Source organism: Eumetopias jubatus, unplaced genomic scaffold, assembly GCF_037043125.1.
Source record: "Eumetopias jubatus isolate StellerSeaLion01/CBP00866 unplaced genomic scaffold, mEumJub1_p1.0 scaffold_3, whole genome shotgun sequence".
Classification (NCBI taxonomy): domain Eukaryota; kingdom Metazoa; phylum Chordata; class Mammalia; order Carnivora; family Otariidae; genus Eumetopias; species Eumetopias jubatus.
This window is the reverse complement of record NW_028274809.1, coordinates 123,515,730-123,532,129: the sequence shown is the minus strand read 5'-3', so window position 1 is coordinate 123,532,129 and position 16,400 is coordinate 123,515,730. Positions and strand designations below refer to the sequence as shown.

The 16,400-nt window shown below is 37.1% G+C and overlaps 1 protein-coding gene across 3 annotated transcripts in view; it reads right to left on the bottom strand.

Moving 5' to 3' along the window:
• Nucleotides 1–92: 92 nt before the first annotated feature.
• Nucleotides 93–16,400, bottom strand: part of USPL1 (ubiquitin specific peptidase like 1) — a 34,107-nt gene continuing 17,799 nt past the window's right edge. For all 3 annotated transcript variants that reach the window (XM_028104874.1, XM_028104883.2, XM_028104871.2), the window contains exons 6-9: nucleotides 13,700–13,829; nucleotides 10,275–10,400; nucleotides 4,357–4,514; nucleotides 93–2,162 (exon numbers count right to left, since the gene is read on the bottom strand). In XM_028104874.1, the coding sequence (XP_027960675.1) occupies nucleotides 277–2,162; nucleotides 4,357–4,514; nucleotides 10,275–10,400; nucleotides 13,700–13,829 (2,300 nt within the window). In that variant the 3' untranslated portion in view covers nucleotides 93–276. The remainder of the gene's footprint in view (nucleotides 2,163–4,356; nucleotides 4,515–10,274; nucleotides 10,401–13,699; nucleotides 13,830–16,400) is intronic.

Below are 16,400 nucleotides of genomic sequence, written 5' to 3'. Positions count from 1 at the left end.
TGTAAAAAATGCCAGAAACTAGACACTAGTTTTCTAGTTTTCATTCTGAAATCCTCCTTCTCCTATAATACAAAATGAAGCAAACAAGGAAAAACAGTTTTTGATTATTTTAATTTGTAAAACAGATTACATGCTTTGTGAGCAGAACCATAGGAAAGCCTTCAGTAGCTTACATTTTTGTTCATGACAAGGCCAGTGTGTAAACACTACCTAATAACATACTAAGTTTTTCCAAGAGCAGTAATAAATATTAAACTAAAAAGAGGTAACATGCACTCAACAACTCTCAAACAGATATTCATCAAAATGAGGTAAGTCTAATGTGTCATTTGCTAAAGAATTTAATGTTGAAGTGGAAAAAAACTCATCAAAAATATCAGTCTTCATGGAACTTTCCAAGTTCAATGTCCTAATGCAGACATTATTTGTCAGTGAGTCTGGCTGAACTTCACACTGATTTTTCTTGGTGGGGCTACAGTAATTATGGTCCTGTCTCAGATGTGTGTTTTGGGGAATATCATTTAATTCAGTAGACACTGGTGCTGGGATGTGGTCATCTCCCATTTCTAAATACCTAAAGTCAGCCTCCCCATTTTCTGAGTGCTCTGTTGAGGCAACAGTTGTAGGAGACAGTAATTCTGCTAAAATTTCTTCATGACTTTGACTACTGTACGGAACCATGGTGCACCCAGATTTATTATCAGCAGTATCAATCTGATACTGTAGTTCTTTTAACAAGTCTTCTATTGATTCACAATCATTTGGAGACCCACAGTGGGACTCATGTTCTAAATTTTCAGTTGGAGGTGTTCCTTTTTGGGGGGAAGACATAAGAGCAGCTAATTTTTTCTTTTTTGCCTTAAGTTTTTTAAGAAGTTTTAGACGAAGTTTATGAATCTGACCCTCAACTGAGTCTCCATGGTTTGCTGAAGAAAAACCATTTTCTTTTACACAAGAATCGTGACTGTGGTGAGCTCCATAGGAGGTGTTTTCACATTTCTTCAAAGCGTCTGAATCAGCAATAACATTAGCACATACACGAGAAGTCGTGCTACCACACGATGGATGGCTTGATGGAGGGTTACTAACTGTAGGAGGCTTACCTGCACACCTATTGGCTTTCTTGGATGCCCGGTTAGCCTTTTGGTTTATGCCTTTCGTTTTAAAGCCACCAAAATTACTTGCCCCCTTAACTGAAGGCTGCAAATCAGTGACAGTGTTTCTACTATGAGCTGAAACACAAGGTGGCATAAAAGAAGCACCCTTGCTTAATAAGCCTTTAACCCAACTTCCTACAAATGGTTTCTTCTGAGTTTCTTTCAGAGATGGATTCTGTACTGACTTCGCTGTTATGGTCTGAGAAAATGCCACAGTTTCATTTTTTTTCAAATTAGATACCTGAGCTTTAACAGTTTGTTCTGGTTTTAATTTCTCAGTTTTGGGTGAAAGATACTGTTTGAATGGAGTGTCCTTTAGGGCAACTGTACCCTCAACTTCTACTGGCTTTACTCCATGTATAGGGTCAGTAGCATGCGTAGTATTCACAGGTTTAGTAATTACAGTGTCTTCTGTACTTGGCTGTGCCAACTGCATGTTTGCACCTATAATTTGAGATGGCAAGCTTACATTCACGAATTGGTCTTGAGTAAGCTTTTCAACACACGGAGCTGATACTAAAGAAGCCATTAGTGACTCTTCTGATTGCAAAGTATTTGTTTTGCCAACTCCTGCATTTTCTGCCACAGGTTCATTTTCTAAGAGAAAACATTCAGAGTTAACCTGTATTTCTTCAAGTGTCAAAGATAAAATATTATTGTCAACCAAACCTTCTGGACCTGAAAGTAAATGATGTCCATGAGTTATAGATGCACCCTGTGAGAGAGTGCTAGGTGCAACTGCCATACCGGTGGGCAGAGCTCTTGAGGGTGGCTCAGCAGAGGCAGCATCACCCATAGAACACCATGTTGGAGAGGCTGGTTTCTCATCACCGAAAGCAGGCTCATCATTAGCCTTTTTAAGTGGAAGGCAGGAAGGTGCTTTATCTGTCATATGGGATGTTTTTCTTTCCCAAATAACAATATGTATCTCTGAAGCAAGAACTTCAAATTTCTCACGCCTTTCAGAACGTAGGCCTTTTAGGTCATCACATTCCAGCCAACTTCCTGGGGGATGAGGAAAGTTCAGTAAATCAGGTTAGACATTCAAAACCCACCAGCCGAGGTTCACTTTCTTCTGGCCATTTAAACTGCTATATCCCTGAATATCCACCAAAAGAGAACACTCAAGAACATGGCCTTATCCTTATGTCACCATTTTTTCTCTGCCAAGGTTAAAGTCCTTATTTGGCTAATAAAAGTTGTAGGCTAACATCCAGAAATCTGAAAAACTGAGATAGTTTTTACCCTTTCCTACAATACCCACAAAAATCAAGAGAGAAGTCTATTTAATTTTTGTGACTTAGAATACAGTATATCACCCAATTTATCCAACAGCATCAGAAAATGGATTAAAATTTTCCATATACATGAATTTTCAAGATAAATGAAGCCTGTTACCCTCAAGTACCCACATTTGTTTCAATTCTTATTTCAATTCAACTATTCTTTTCTTTTTTTTGGTTAAAAAAAACCTTAGAGGTTTTTAGGTGTTTGCTTATTTTATTTCTGAGCTTCTATTTTCTCATTTGTCAAGTGAAAACGAAGTGATAGATTACAAGGGAAGAGGCTAACCTCCTCTACACACAAGAAAACCATTCACTAAATTAACATGGATACACCCTTATAAACCACACGAACCTACTGTTTCTTCTTTTATACCCATTAAAACTTTGAGACTCTTTTGTTTGCTTACGTCAGTGGTTCACCACCACAAATGCACATAGAATTACTTAAGTCACATTTGGGTCTAATCCCCAGAGATCAATTCAATGACAGGGGAAAGCCAAAACATTTTTTATTTTTTATTTTATTTTTTTAAAGATTTTATTTATTTATTTGAGAGACAGCACGAGAGGGAAGAGGGTCAGAGGGAGAAGCAGACCCCCCGCTGAGCAGGGAGCCCGATGCGGGACTCAATCCCGGGACTGCAGGATCATGACCTGAGCTGAAGGCAGACGCTTAACCGACTGAGCCACCCAGGCACCCAGCCAAGACATTTTTTAAAAAGTAACCATGATTTTTATATGTTGTCAGGGATGGAAACCATATAACTATCTAACCTACCTGAAAAGGATTTCAGATTCCCCGGAATGTAGTAAAAAATTAAAATAAGTAAGTTCCTTGTTTAGTTTTTGCTTATGTTATTGAGAACCACTTCCCCCCAATTCTGAAGTAGGGTAAAACTTTAAGGTGACAGTATTTATAATGTGAGTTTCAGTTTGCAAAGTGCTTTTACAACACATTATTGTGTCATCCACCCAAACTATCCCCAAGAGGAAAATATCAAATATAAAAAGTGTCCAAACAATAGAAAAGAGAAAAATAAATAAAATATCAAAGAGACCTTTACCAACAGCCTAATATAACACTTTATGGGACTGAGTGATCTTGTTTAAGACAAAGTGAACATTGTGAGAAAAACTCAGTATTAAACCATATTAGATACGTGAAATTTGGAGAGACTCAGCAAAAATTATGAGCTATACTATTTAACCTTCTATTGAAAAGTTTAATTATTTAAATAAAGGCTTTATCTTAGATAAATAATGAATTTCAGATAGTCTGTTTCACAGTTCTAGAAAGATGTTTTCTTTTCTTTTTTTCAATTTTTTTTTCTTTTTAAGTAGGCTCCATGCCCAATGTGGGACTTGAACTCACAACCCTGAGATCAAGAGTCACATGCTCTACTGAGTGAGCCAGCAAGGCACCCAAGAGATGTTTATTTTTATTTATATTACTAACATCTGCAAACTAAGCAAAGTTTGTTTTTGTCCTTTCTCAATTAAAAACCTTCAGTACGATGCACTTTCTTTTTAAAAGCAGTACACGGTTACATATCTAAAAAAAATCAAAATCGCTACCATTCATTTTTCTATACCGACCATGTATTTCTCATGGAGTGAAAGCAAACATACTAAGTGGGAAAAAGCAAACTGTAAACCAACAGTATTATATGATCTCCTTTTCTGTCTAGAAAAGAAATATGCATATGCACGTGTATACCCATACTTATACAAAGCAAAGATAGGAGTGACTCTAAAACAGAGTGACAGAGGAGAGAAGGGGGCAGACGAATTAAAGGCAAGGGCAAGACATGAGAGAAAAAAAGAGTCAAAGCAAAGTTTGCCTTTAAAAAAAAAAAATCTAGAGTTTGGCCTCCATGCCTATTATCATAAAAGAAAAAGGTTTAAATACTTACCATCCGCATCTAAAATCCATGTTATAAAATGATTATTTGCTTGGTACTGAATTACAGAAGTTATTTGATAAAGACAGCCTTCAAAATGAAATGAATAGTGCTGCAAGTCGTTATGTGGCAAGCCTTCCACAAAGTGCAACATGAGTACGGGAGACACTCTGTGGGAGAGAAAGGCAAGTGAAGTCAAACAAATGTAACGCCCTGTGCCTGGTTATACAATAGATGGTCTGAAGCAAGGAAGTCACACATTACACGTTCAAGGCTAACTGAACTAATTTTTCTTGAGAACCTCCAGATGTGTGCCTTAATTAGAAATGGAGAACTCACTCTATGAAGTATGTAACAGTAAACCCTTCTCAGGATTGTATCAGTGACAGTTGGAAGCCATCATGCAATAAGGCTCTAACACAGACCATTAAGCAAAAATTGCTCTGTAAGCCACAATGCTGTTTTGGCTTAAAGATCTCTTGGTAACATAACTACTCTGTAAAATCACAGCGAAAAATCCAGACCTTTTAGAATTTTCTTGGGCATCTAGTGCCCAAATGAATTACTTTTGTTTTATAGGTAATATGTGAAACGAAGTAATAAACCTAAGACACTGAAATAAACATTTAAAAAAACCTCAACATGCTAATAATTTGGCCTATTTCATTGTTATTTCCAGAAGCGAAGAGGTCCAACAAAGTAAAACTTTTACTTAGGAAGTTCAATTTGTACCTAAAACAGAGAAGAAAATACAACATACTGGCTGATTTACTATAAACTTTAAGACATCCATATTTCAAAAATACATTTTATCATTACAGTAACATACCAAACCAGAACACAGAACCTAATGATGGGCCTCAGATAACCAAATTTAACAAAGCTCTCAGGATTTAAGAAAAATGATGAATATCTCTTTTCCCAATATTTAAACAGCTGTCAAACTTACTTAGCTTATCAAAATTTATTCAGCTGAAATGAACTTGAATCAATGTCCAAAATGCAGATTATTCAGACTGACAAGGAATAATTAATTAGTAAGTTATCTCTTGTCAATCATGTTAGAGGAATAATCAAGTCTTCAAAATTAAAGTACCTATAAATACAAAGTGCTGTAGGGCGCCTGGGTAGCTCAGTTGGTTAAGCGACTGCCTTCGGCTCAGGTCATGATCCTGGAGTCCCTGGATCGAGTCCCGCATCGGGCTCCCTGCTCGGCAGGGAGTCTGCTTCTCCCTCTGACCCTCTTCCCTCTCATGCTCTCTATCTCTCATATAAATAAATAATCTTTTAAAAAAAAAAAAAGTGCTGTAAAACTGTCTATAATGCTAACCCCCTTTGTTTTTTTTTATCTTATCTACTTAATTGATCTAAGATACCACTAGTTATAACATATACCACTAGGAAAGAAAACTGCCAACTAAACTCTACCACGCCATCAATTCTTAGATGTTCTACCATTTCAAATGTTAACATGTGAAGAGTGTGCCTTTGAATCAAAGATCCACAGAGACACTAGAGATCTGTTCTCACAGCTGTATATGCAGGCTTGGGCACCTGCATGACTCTGTAAGTACTAATATTTAATTCATAATTAAATTCATATTTAATTCTCCTGGTCTCATATGATAGATACCTTTTCAAGGTATCTTCTAAGACTAGTTACTAAAAGTCTTGTTGATCCCTAGACTACGAAAACTCATGAACTTCCTGCCTTCTTTATGTGAGTTAAACACAGCAAGTATTAAATAGGCAGCATTTCTTTCTTAATGGCATATTTAAAAACCGGTGCAACTTATAAACGATGGCATCTTGGATTCAATTAAAAAGCATATGCCCCCGTTCATCCTTTTCTGGTTCATTTTCTTCTCTGGTCCCCTAGACTCTAGTGTCCCCTAAATGTTACAGGTTCCTCCTACCCGTAATTCCAACTTATCTCATACGCAGCCTCTCAGCTGAGGGTAGAACTTTACTCCTAGCTTGGCAACAGATTTTGTTCTCAGGCTTCTTCCTACCTGCAACGCCTAGCATGTCAAAGATGATGCTCAGAGCTGAGAGGATCAAGTTATGTACGGACTCAACCATAAAAAAATTGGATGGGATGGCTTAACAGAACTGGAACGAGAGTCACAAGAGATTTCAAGCCAAGATCCATTTGCATTCACCTAACTTTAGGTTAAACTCCTATTATAAGGATCTACCCTCAGGAAAAGAGAGAAAACAGAAAACAGAGAAAGCAGCACATGGAGAACTGTGCCAACTGCCCTGCTACCCACAGACAGCAGGGAAACACCAAATCCCTGTCCCACAAAGAGCAGCCAGTCTCGTGCAAATGGCCTGGAGGACAAGTGTTTTACTTCTAATCCCAACTAATGTAACGTATTTTAGAAAATGCAACTTTAACAATGTGCATATATGTATTTCTGAACTGTAATAATGTAGGCTTTAGGCAAAAAAAGTCTGCAAATATAATTTTTAAGTCTCATTATATTTTAGATCTAATTACATCACTGAACGATTTCCTATTTCAGATTCTATGACAAAAAATGAAATATATGAGTAAAATCAGATGTAATTAAAATAATTAGAATTGGTTCATATTAATTATAACAAAATACTTCTTCAGAAAAATTCAACTGTTAAACAAAGGTTTACAACTGTATTCTTCGGAGGTAAGTTCAAGGATCTCATAAAATAATAAAGCATTTTCTGCCACACAATGAAGATTTAAATTAAGAAACATAATTTTAACTATTTTATATATCAGTACTCCATCCAAACTTTTGTAGGGGATGGTTTAGTTTATCTGCTTGGAAGAAAGTCTCAAAATCATTATATTTAATGATACTTTGATGACACTTTAATAGGTCCTATAAGCACAGACCAGAAACATCTAATTTCTCTTCTTACCCTCCCCTAACCTTTAGTTTAAAAAAAAAAAAAAAATCACTGTTAAAAATGAAGGTTTTTAAATTTTTTTATATATTCTTTAAAAACTAAGTTTAAATTAATAAACTTTTCAAATGACAATCCAGGATAGCGTGTGACCGGACTCCTAGAGGTGATCATGGCAGTAATGAGGTTCATTTTAAGAGTTTGTGAAGTAAAATTAAATCAGATTCTAAGTTGGTGCTCCACGTCACCATGCTCTGAATATAATTCCTAAATAATTTACTTAAAGTAGCAGATCTGAACTTGACAGATCCCATTCATCTGATTTACAATGGACTCTTTCTAATGGGAACATATTAGAGATGTGGATTGCCTGAGACAAGGTATTCAGGGACCTTACAACACTATTAGTTTTTAGAATGCTGTAAGGTGGAATTATGCATGATATCATAATGGGCCTAACTACTTTTAAGTTATCCTTAAAAACTGTATTAAATTTGTTTCTAAATTCCATTAGACATCAACAAATCAAGAACATGAATTTCAAAGTAAAAAACTAGAGGACTTTATAAATACCTTGTCATTTAAAATTTAAATGAAATTTCACATACTAGTTCAATTTACTTTTGAGTATAGTAAATGTCCAAACTATAAATTCTGCTTATAAATTGACCTGTTAGAACTCTAAACACATTTCACATTGAAACACTTAGCGCATACACTGCCAAATCAGAGCATGAATCTTTAATGTAAGTAAAGCAACATACCTGTGTAATTAAAAATTGTATGTTGCAATGTGACCAATTAACAGATCAAACAAAATAGTAGTGTAAGTTTATCTTCAATGTGGGCTTGAGAAAAAGCAAGTATAACTGTTAGATGAAATTACATACACCATGAAGCCTCAAGTAACCCAACTGTCCAGTACAGGATGGCAGATACCCACAACTTGCTACCCTTCTACCTCTTTCTCACCAAGGACAGGGATTAAACAAACAAACAAAAAAGGGCTCCTACAACACTCCAATCTGAAAGTTTGAAACCCCAGAAAGCCAAGAAAGACTATGGACTTCAGCTTAAAGGTACCTTCTCTTCTTTTCGACTCAAATGTTCCAAATGATAGTGAATGACAAAAAAAAAAAAAAAAAAAAGGGTAATAAACCAAAAGGACCAACAAGGGAAAGGAGACATAAGCAAATAAGAAAACAACAAATATTTTGAAGGCAAAAAGCAAACGGGAAAGTGGTAACTTAGCAGAATGGATGAAGTGATGACATGAGTGCTATGGAGTGGGCACACTGATGAGAACTTATACACTCCACAGAACCTCTAGAAGACTCAATACTGATAGGTGACAGATGCTGAAGAATGTGGGGGTAAGGCCCTGAGCTAAAAACTGGGATAGTGACAGAGTGTATAAAGAACACTCCCATGGACCAGGCCCAGAGAGGAACCCTATAAACTGGAACACTGGAGCAGAAGGATGGGAGGTGGTAGAAGAAAGGTTTCTAGAAAAAAAGGGGGAGGGAGGAAGATTCAAAAACTGTGAAACATTTAAGTGTTTGGAAAATTTACTGATGGGTGTTTGAAGAATTTGGAAAAAATGCACAATGCATACGTAAAGCAAATGAAAACACAAGGAAATTAGTAATTCCAGGAAAAATGAAAAGTTATAAAAGAAATGAAACATAACCTTGTATACTGCTTGGCTGGAGGGAATATATGTATATTCATAATAATAAACAATGAGTACTGATTTAACAAAAAATGTAATCATATAGGAAGGAGGACAGGGAGAGGTTACACAGAAATGGGGCCCAGGTGTTGGTGTCAGAGCCCTAGTCCTCAACTAGTGTAAAAGGAGAAGGCTATATAAAGGTAGAATAAGCACACTGTTCTGAATTGTCATAGTGAATACCACCTTCAAGGTGTAAAGTAGATGCTTAAAGGAGAGGAGGTAGGAGGGGCACTGCTCTTTCTCCTTCTAAGTCTAGGCACTATTAGATTAACTGAGAATTTATTACTTGGATGAAAACAAACCTTTAGTAAAGATTGAGGGATTTCCTGGTACATCCTCCAAGGGCATGAGAAAAGGTAAGAAAAGGTTAATTGTTCTTTATGACACCAAATTATACTTCCAAACATTTCTTTTTTTTTTTTAAGATTTTATTTACTTATTCAAGAGAGAGAGAATGAGAGATAGAGAGCACGAGAGGGAAGAGGGTCAGAGGGAGAAGCAGACTCCCTGCTGAGCAGGGAGCCCGATGCGGGACTCGATCCTGGGACTCCAGGATCATGACCTGAGCCGAAGGCAGTCGCTTAACCAACTGAGCCACCCAGGCGCCCCAAACATTTCTTTACTGTAGAGTCAGAGGTGAGGGCAACTAAACCTTCAGGTTACAGAGGATGTGTAAATGTGTGAGTGCATTAACTAACAAAAGAGAGACAAACTGCCCATATTGGAACTGACCCCTCAGTTTAAAATATGGAGCTTCTGGTAGCAATTTTAGAATAAAGTAATTCTGACCAGTGGTCCCACTGAGGACAAATAGAAAAGCTGGCGAAATATAATAAAAACACATCCTGCTCAAGGGCAGAGAAAGCTTACAAGAGGATAAGAATTAGCAGCTCGAGTTCAGGGAGAAGATGGGAATTCAGACAGATGAGCCTGTGGTTCATCTTTGAGTCATCTTAGTTCTTGATATTAGATTAAGGAAACTTCAGAATTCTTGGGACTCCAAGCAGTTGGCAGGAGAGAAAAACTGAAGATTAATATCCTTAAAGGGAGAAAAAAGGCAAAAGAAGGAAAGGCACCAGTAGCGTGGGGTCAGACAATCCCCCTAAGACAGGTCTTCAGCGGTATTTTGTCTGGGACAGTTTGCTTACTGGCCAGAGTTCTTGACAGAGGGGCATTTTGGTAATTTGTAACTACGTTGTTTAATGCAAACTTCTGAAAAGTAGGTTGTAGTCATCACTTGCAATTCTACACATTAAATCCACCTTCATTTTGTTCTAAAAAGAGTAAGGCAATTTTAACTCACTTTTCCAATTCCATTTTTCTTATCTGTGACTTATTGCTGCAATTGTTACATGGACCAAAATGGGCAGCATTAAGTGGGTGCCACTCAGGGATGACATTTGTAAAAGTGACCAGATTCTTCATATGTCTGCAAAAAAAGAAGACATAACTTAAGTTCATTTACATCAATTTAAACTAATGCCTAAACCTTGGTTTGTTTATTCATACTTTCCTAATCCCCCCATGTAATAAATACGCCACTGTTCCTTCCAAACCATAGAAAAGCTCTCGGTGAAGCCTCTTCACCATAATTATGTATGTTTTTTAAGTTGTGAGATGAAGAAAATGTTCAAACCAGGATTTCTCAAGAGCAATACCACTGACATTTTGCACTGGGTAATTCTTTGCCATGAGGCATTCGTCCTGTGCACCGAGAATGTTTAGCATCATCCCTGGCCTCTACCTACTAGATGCCACTAACGGCTCCAAATGTAGCAACCGTTAGCTCCAAACACTGCTAAATGTCCCCTGAGGTGCAAAACAGCCCCTAGTTGGGAACCACTGTTTCCAAATGTATTAAGAGCTCACCCCTTACTTACAAAATTCACAATCTGGCTATCCATATTGACAACCAAAAACGAAAAAAGGCACTTCCAAATTATAATCAGGAATACACACAACTCAATTTTCTTCATCTTTAAAAAATTAGAATACCAGTTGTGAAATAATTTTGTTTTCACAGGTTACAGAAGTTCTAAATTTGCACTTTAGCCTACATACTTGACAGCAACAGACACCTAAAAAGATGGTATTTAAAAATATACACTAGGGGCGCCTGGGTGGCTCAGACGTTAAGCGTCTGCCTTCAGCTCAGGTCATGATCCCAGGGTCCTGGGATCGAGCTCCACATCGGGCTCCCTGCTCGGCAGGAAGCCTGCTTCTCCCTCTCCCACTCCCCCTGCTTGTGTTCCCTCTCTCAATATAGCTCTCTGTCAAATAAATAAAATCTTTAAGTAAATAAAGATGTACACTATATCTCAACTGGATTCACCTTAATAAAAATACCTTTCAAAGAGCAATTAATTACCTAAAAGACACTAGTTTTTTTTTTTTTGGTAAACAATAACAAATACTGTTCAATCATAGGTGAGATAAGCAGAGGCTGTTACAAATATACCAGTTCTCAGGGAAGCTAACATTTTAAAAGCAAAGCGGCATAAAGTTATCACTAAAATTGAATGACTTATTTCTACTAAATTCTTGCTTCTCACAGACGACTGCTGAGTAAAGGCTTCTGTATTTTAGGCTATAAAAAGGAGTCTGTCTCAGAAAATAAATGTTAATGCTCCACATGACAGCAAACATTTTTGAGCACTTACTATGTGCAAAAGCAGGGTGCTGTGCTAAGCACTCGTCTCCCAAACAACCCTAAATGGCAGGTACCATTCTGCTCCCCATCTTACAGATGAGGAAAGTGAAACACAGAGCCCGTATCAGATGATAAAGGATAGACCTGAGATTTGAATACAGGGAGTCTGACTCCAAAAACCATGTTTTTAAACTGTCTCCAAAATATACTTCGTAAAACAAGTAAAAGATCTTAAACTGGCCCTAAAAACAGCAGCACAAACCATGAGTTTGCTGGATATTCTCCCATCAGATTTAGTGGAAATGTTTTAAACTATGATCAATACTAAGATGTATTTAATGAAATGCCACTTCATTTTAGCTTTTCCTCTATAACTACTTATTTTTAGAACAAAGGAATTAAAAAAAAAAAAAAAAGCAAACCCAAATGCCAGTGGCTTCTTTCCCTTGTACCCTCAGAGTTTTTTATATACACCTCCAAAATGCACAACATTTTGCATTCAAAGTAACTTAATGCATCCAACAGATCAAAAATAATTACTAAGTCACTGGCCCTCAATTATGTGTTTATATGTTATCTCCCTAACTAGTCTGAATTTGGCCAGAATAAAGATTATTTTTCTGTTAAGTTCCTGGCACATAAAATATACTCAATGAAAAGCTGTCAAACAACTCAGATGTGGATTTTGGAAAAGCTGTAATTAAGCTGATTTTAATCAACAAACCTGTTTATATTATTTAAAATCCAGGTGGTGATTTAAGGAGTATATCACAGTGAGCAAGAAAGTCCGAGGCTAGGGAACCTAAGCTTGAATTTTGTCACTTAGTAGTGTGTCACCTGGGGCCCTGCCTGCCTATTTAACCCCTTTCAAGGTTCACTTTCCACATTTGTCAAATGAGGAGAAAATCAGATTAATTTACATAAATCAGTGATAGAAGACCAGGAAATACTCGTTCTTATACTCCTAGAAAATTATTTAAGTCCTAGATGAGAGTGAAATGCTTATTCTTACTCTGTTCTAATCCTTTTGAGTTAACTGGTGAAAATAAGTTTTCTGGTTCTGTTGCTTGTATTTCCTAGAACATTGTCTCAGACGTGACTCTCCTTGATTGACCCCTACATACCAAAAATCATCTCAATTTAGATAATGAATATCTAAGCAATAGTTTTCTCTCACATTTTTATTTAATGATTTTAAGAGACTCCAAATTTCCTAATTTGCTAGTAGGTAAGAAAAGAGGAAAGGATGGATCTCTATTATAGTGATTTGAATAAATGACCAACAGAACCAGTTTGGTAATCTTTTTAATTGCCAGCCAGCAACTTTCTGTGTGATAAAAACTTTCTGACTCCTCTTCCAAAATCTACTCTCTCTATAATGGGGTCAGTGTAAGGAAGCAAAAGAAATCCGCTGCTGCTTTCTTCTCCATGGTTCTTCCCAAGTCCCAATCTCAGGGCATAAAATGATAGTGTGTCAATCATGACCCCTCTAATCCTCACCTAAGGGCATCAGGGAAGTAGAAAGTAGGCTGAGACAGCTCACATGCAAGAGGAGTCTGGCGTGGCTGGTCTTTCATTGGAGGAACGGGAGAGCCTAAGTTACTTCTCAGAACCACTGCCAGCCTCTGGGAGCCTCAAATCATAAAAACAAAACCAAGCAAAAACCCTAGTTGCTAACAGAGGAATAAACAAAACACGTATCATTTCAAGGAATTCTAAGAAGTATTCTTACTCAGCAGGGAATCCAGAGGGGGAGCTGTGAGTGGAATATACTACTCTTCCCATTTGTCTCCCCTTCCACTGAAGAACTTAAGAAAACTCCTACTAATTAACAATCCAGCAAACCATGGTTTTTTATTCTTCCAGTTTAAAAAAGCAAGCAAATTGTAGTTTGTGGAGCTCAGTTTTCCTTTTAATCTTAACGGTGGGGAGACTTCAAGATATGGTGGGAAATTTTACTGAGCACAGAAGGAACGAGGGAGAGAGCAGTACAAACGGAAGCAAGTTTTATTCAAATTTTATTATTTGGAACCATTTTCAATAAAATACGTCCATTTTTAAAAAAGAGAAAAACTAACCTATTTTGATACTTGTGTCCACACTGTGAACATTCAAAGTTCCAAGAGAAAGAATAAATGAAGAGCTTTTCAATGAGCGGTTCCATTTTTAAAAGCAGAGGAAGTGCAAACACGGGGCTTTCCATATCACCTTCAAAAAGAAAAGGGAAAATTATTGCTCATAATTAACTGAAAAAAGTGAACAAAAATTATTAACTTACATTTTGCCAGTATATTCACAGTACGAATATATGTGAAAATACATGAATATAGGACAGAGTTAAGTTATTCACAGTTGGGCAAGGGGAAGTGTTTAAGAATCTTTTTTTCTCTTAGAGAGAGAGTGCATGCACATGGAGGGGAGGGGCAGAGGGAGAGGGAGAGAGGGAATCTCAAGCAGACTCCCCGCTTAGCACAGAGCCTAGCAGGGCTTTATCACAACCCCGAGATCATGACCTGAGCTGAAATCAAGAGTCATATGCTTAATCAACTGAGCCACCCAGGCCAGGGGAAGTTTTTAAAGCATTTTTCTAAAAATGTCTATCATAGGAAAGATTTAATTACCACTTCAGTCTCTGTCTTTCATTTTTCTTGGTGGATACTTATGGAAATGTTTTAAGGACAAAAGACCCATACTATCTCCCTCATATCTTTTTTAACTTTTCTCTGGGAAAAAAAAAAATCCTCAGAGCTATAACACCCCTAGGGTATAAAACAAAATTATAATATAGCATTATAAAAATTTTAATAAAGTATTATAAAAACAAAATAAAAATATATAAATAGTTCACCACAAATACTATTTGTGGCGATATATCCATTTTAACACTGTAGAACAATGTCAGAGGTGGACAAAACCATTAAAAAGCCATTTCTAGTCCAATTCTCTTGTTCTATGTGTGGAGAGAACATGACACACAGGGTTAAAGGGCCAGCCTCAAATCTCCCCACTCCTCATCCACCACTCTTCTTAAAATCTTTTAGTCTCATCTTTTAACAATTAAAATTAGGGGTGCCTGGGTGGCTCAGTTGGTTGAGCGTTGGCTCTTGATTTTGGTTCAGGTCATGATCTTGGGGTGTGAGACTGAGCCCCTTATTGGGCTCCGAGCTCAGCAGGGAGTCTGCTTGAGATCCTCTCACTCTCCCTCTGCCCCCCACATTGCTCTCTCTCTCAAATAAATAAATTTCTAAAAAAACCAATTAAAATTAAACTTCAATGACTTTAAGACTAGAGAAGATATGATTCCTGGTGTCATTAAAACAAAAACTGAATAGTGAATCCAGTCTTCCAGTTTTTGGGATCAACAGGCAAGTTAAACAGGAGAATTTACATTCTCCTCTTATACTTGTTCACCAATTGGACGTTTCTTACCTTCCTGTCCTCAGGGGAGCTTAGATGCTGCCAAAGAACTGGAGTCCTTCCCTCCCCTGCCTCCCCGGGACAGTCTCACTTCCATGGTCCAGTTCTCCCCCTAGCCTGGAGCGACAGTAGCCTTGAACAAGGCCAGGAGGAGTCACCTTGGCACAACCCAAAGGCAGAGCAGGAGGTGTTACTGCCTAAACACGCTCTATAAATGCCAGTAGTTACAAAGGCTATTTTAACAGTCACCTTTGTGGTATAGTCCCACCACTACTTTTGTACAAAAATAAAAATCAAAATATTTTCTATAAATAGAAATAAATACAAATCAGTATCCTAAACAGGAACACACATAGCATCACCCCGCATCTAAACAGTGCACAGTACAGCAGGAGTTTGTAACAGTTACTAGCATTTAAATCTCACTCTACTGTAACTAAATATTAACTGAAAAGTAAATAATTTATACTTCACAATGACAACATAGAATCTTCAGGTCTAAAAATACATAAAGTTCTCAATGAATCAAAGTATCATGAAAGAAAAAAAATACCAAAGAGCTCAAAACACACTGTTAAATAAGTTATAGGTGTATGGATCATTTTAGGGAATTTATATAGTTCCTAATTGATATTAATTATTTTCCTTTGTTTACAAATTTTATGGGTATTAAGCATAAAGCATCCACTAGAGAACATATAATACCAATTAATTCCAATTTATATAACCTTCTGCTGAAATCACTTAAATGGTTTCTTTGCCTCTAGTATCTTCACCCCAATGCCTATCCAACTACCTAGTTTGCATATTTCCCTAAAATACCATCATTTGCTATGATACAAATCTTTCAGTGACTCTTTGCTGTCCAGTCAAGTTTTCTCTTCTGTTAATTGCTTGTTAATGTTTTCTGGCCACTTTTCTATCAGGCTGTCCTTTTTTTAAACTGATGTACAGAATTCTTCACAAGATAGCCAGGATATTACTGCTTTGTTCTCTATCTTTGCCCAGAGGTTTCAAACTTCAATGTGATCATATCTACCACTATTTTATATACCTTATTTAAAAAATTCTTCTGTTTTAAATATTCACCCATCTTTTTCCCTAAGTTCTATAATTCTGCCTTTCCATGTTTAGGTCTTTAAATAGGCTGAAGTTGGGGTGCCTGGGTGGCTCAGATGGCTAAACGTCTGCCTTCGGCTCAGGTCGTGATCCCAGGGTCCTGGGATCGAGCCCCACGTCGGGCTCCTGGCTCAGTGGGGAGCCTGCTTCTCCCTCTCCCTCTGCCTCTCTCCCTGCTCATGCTCTCTCTCTGTATCTCTGTGTCTCAAATGAATAAATAAAATCTTTAAATAAATAAAAAAT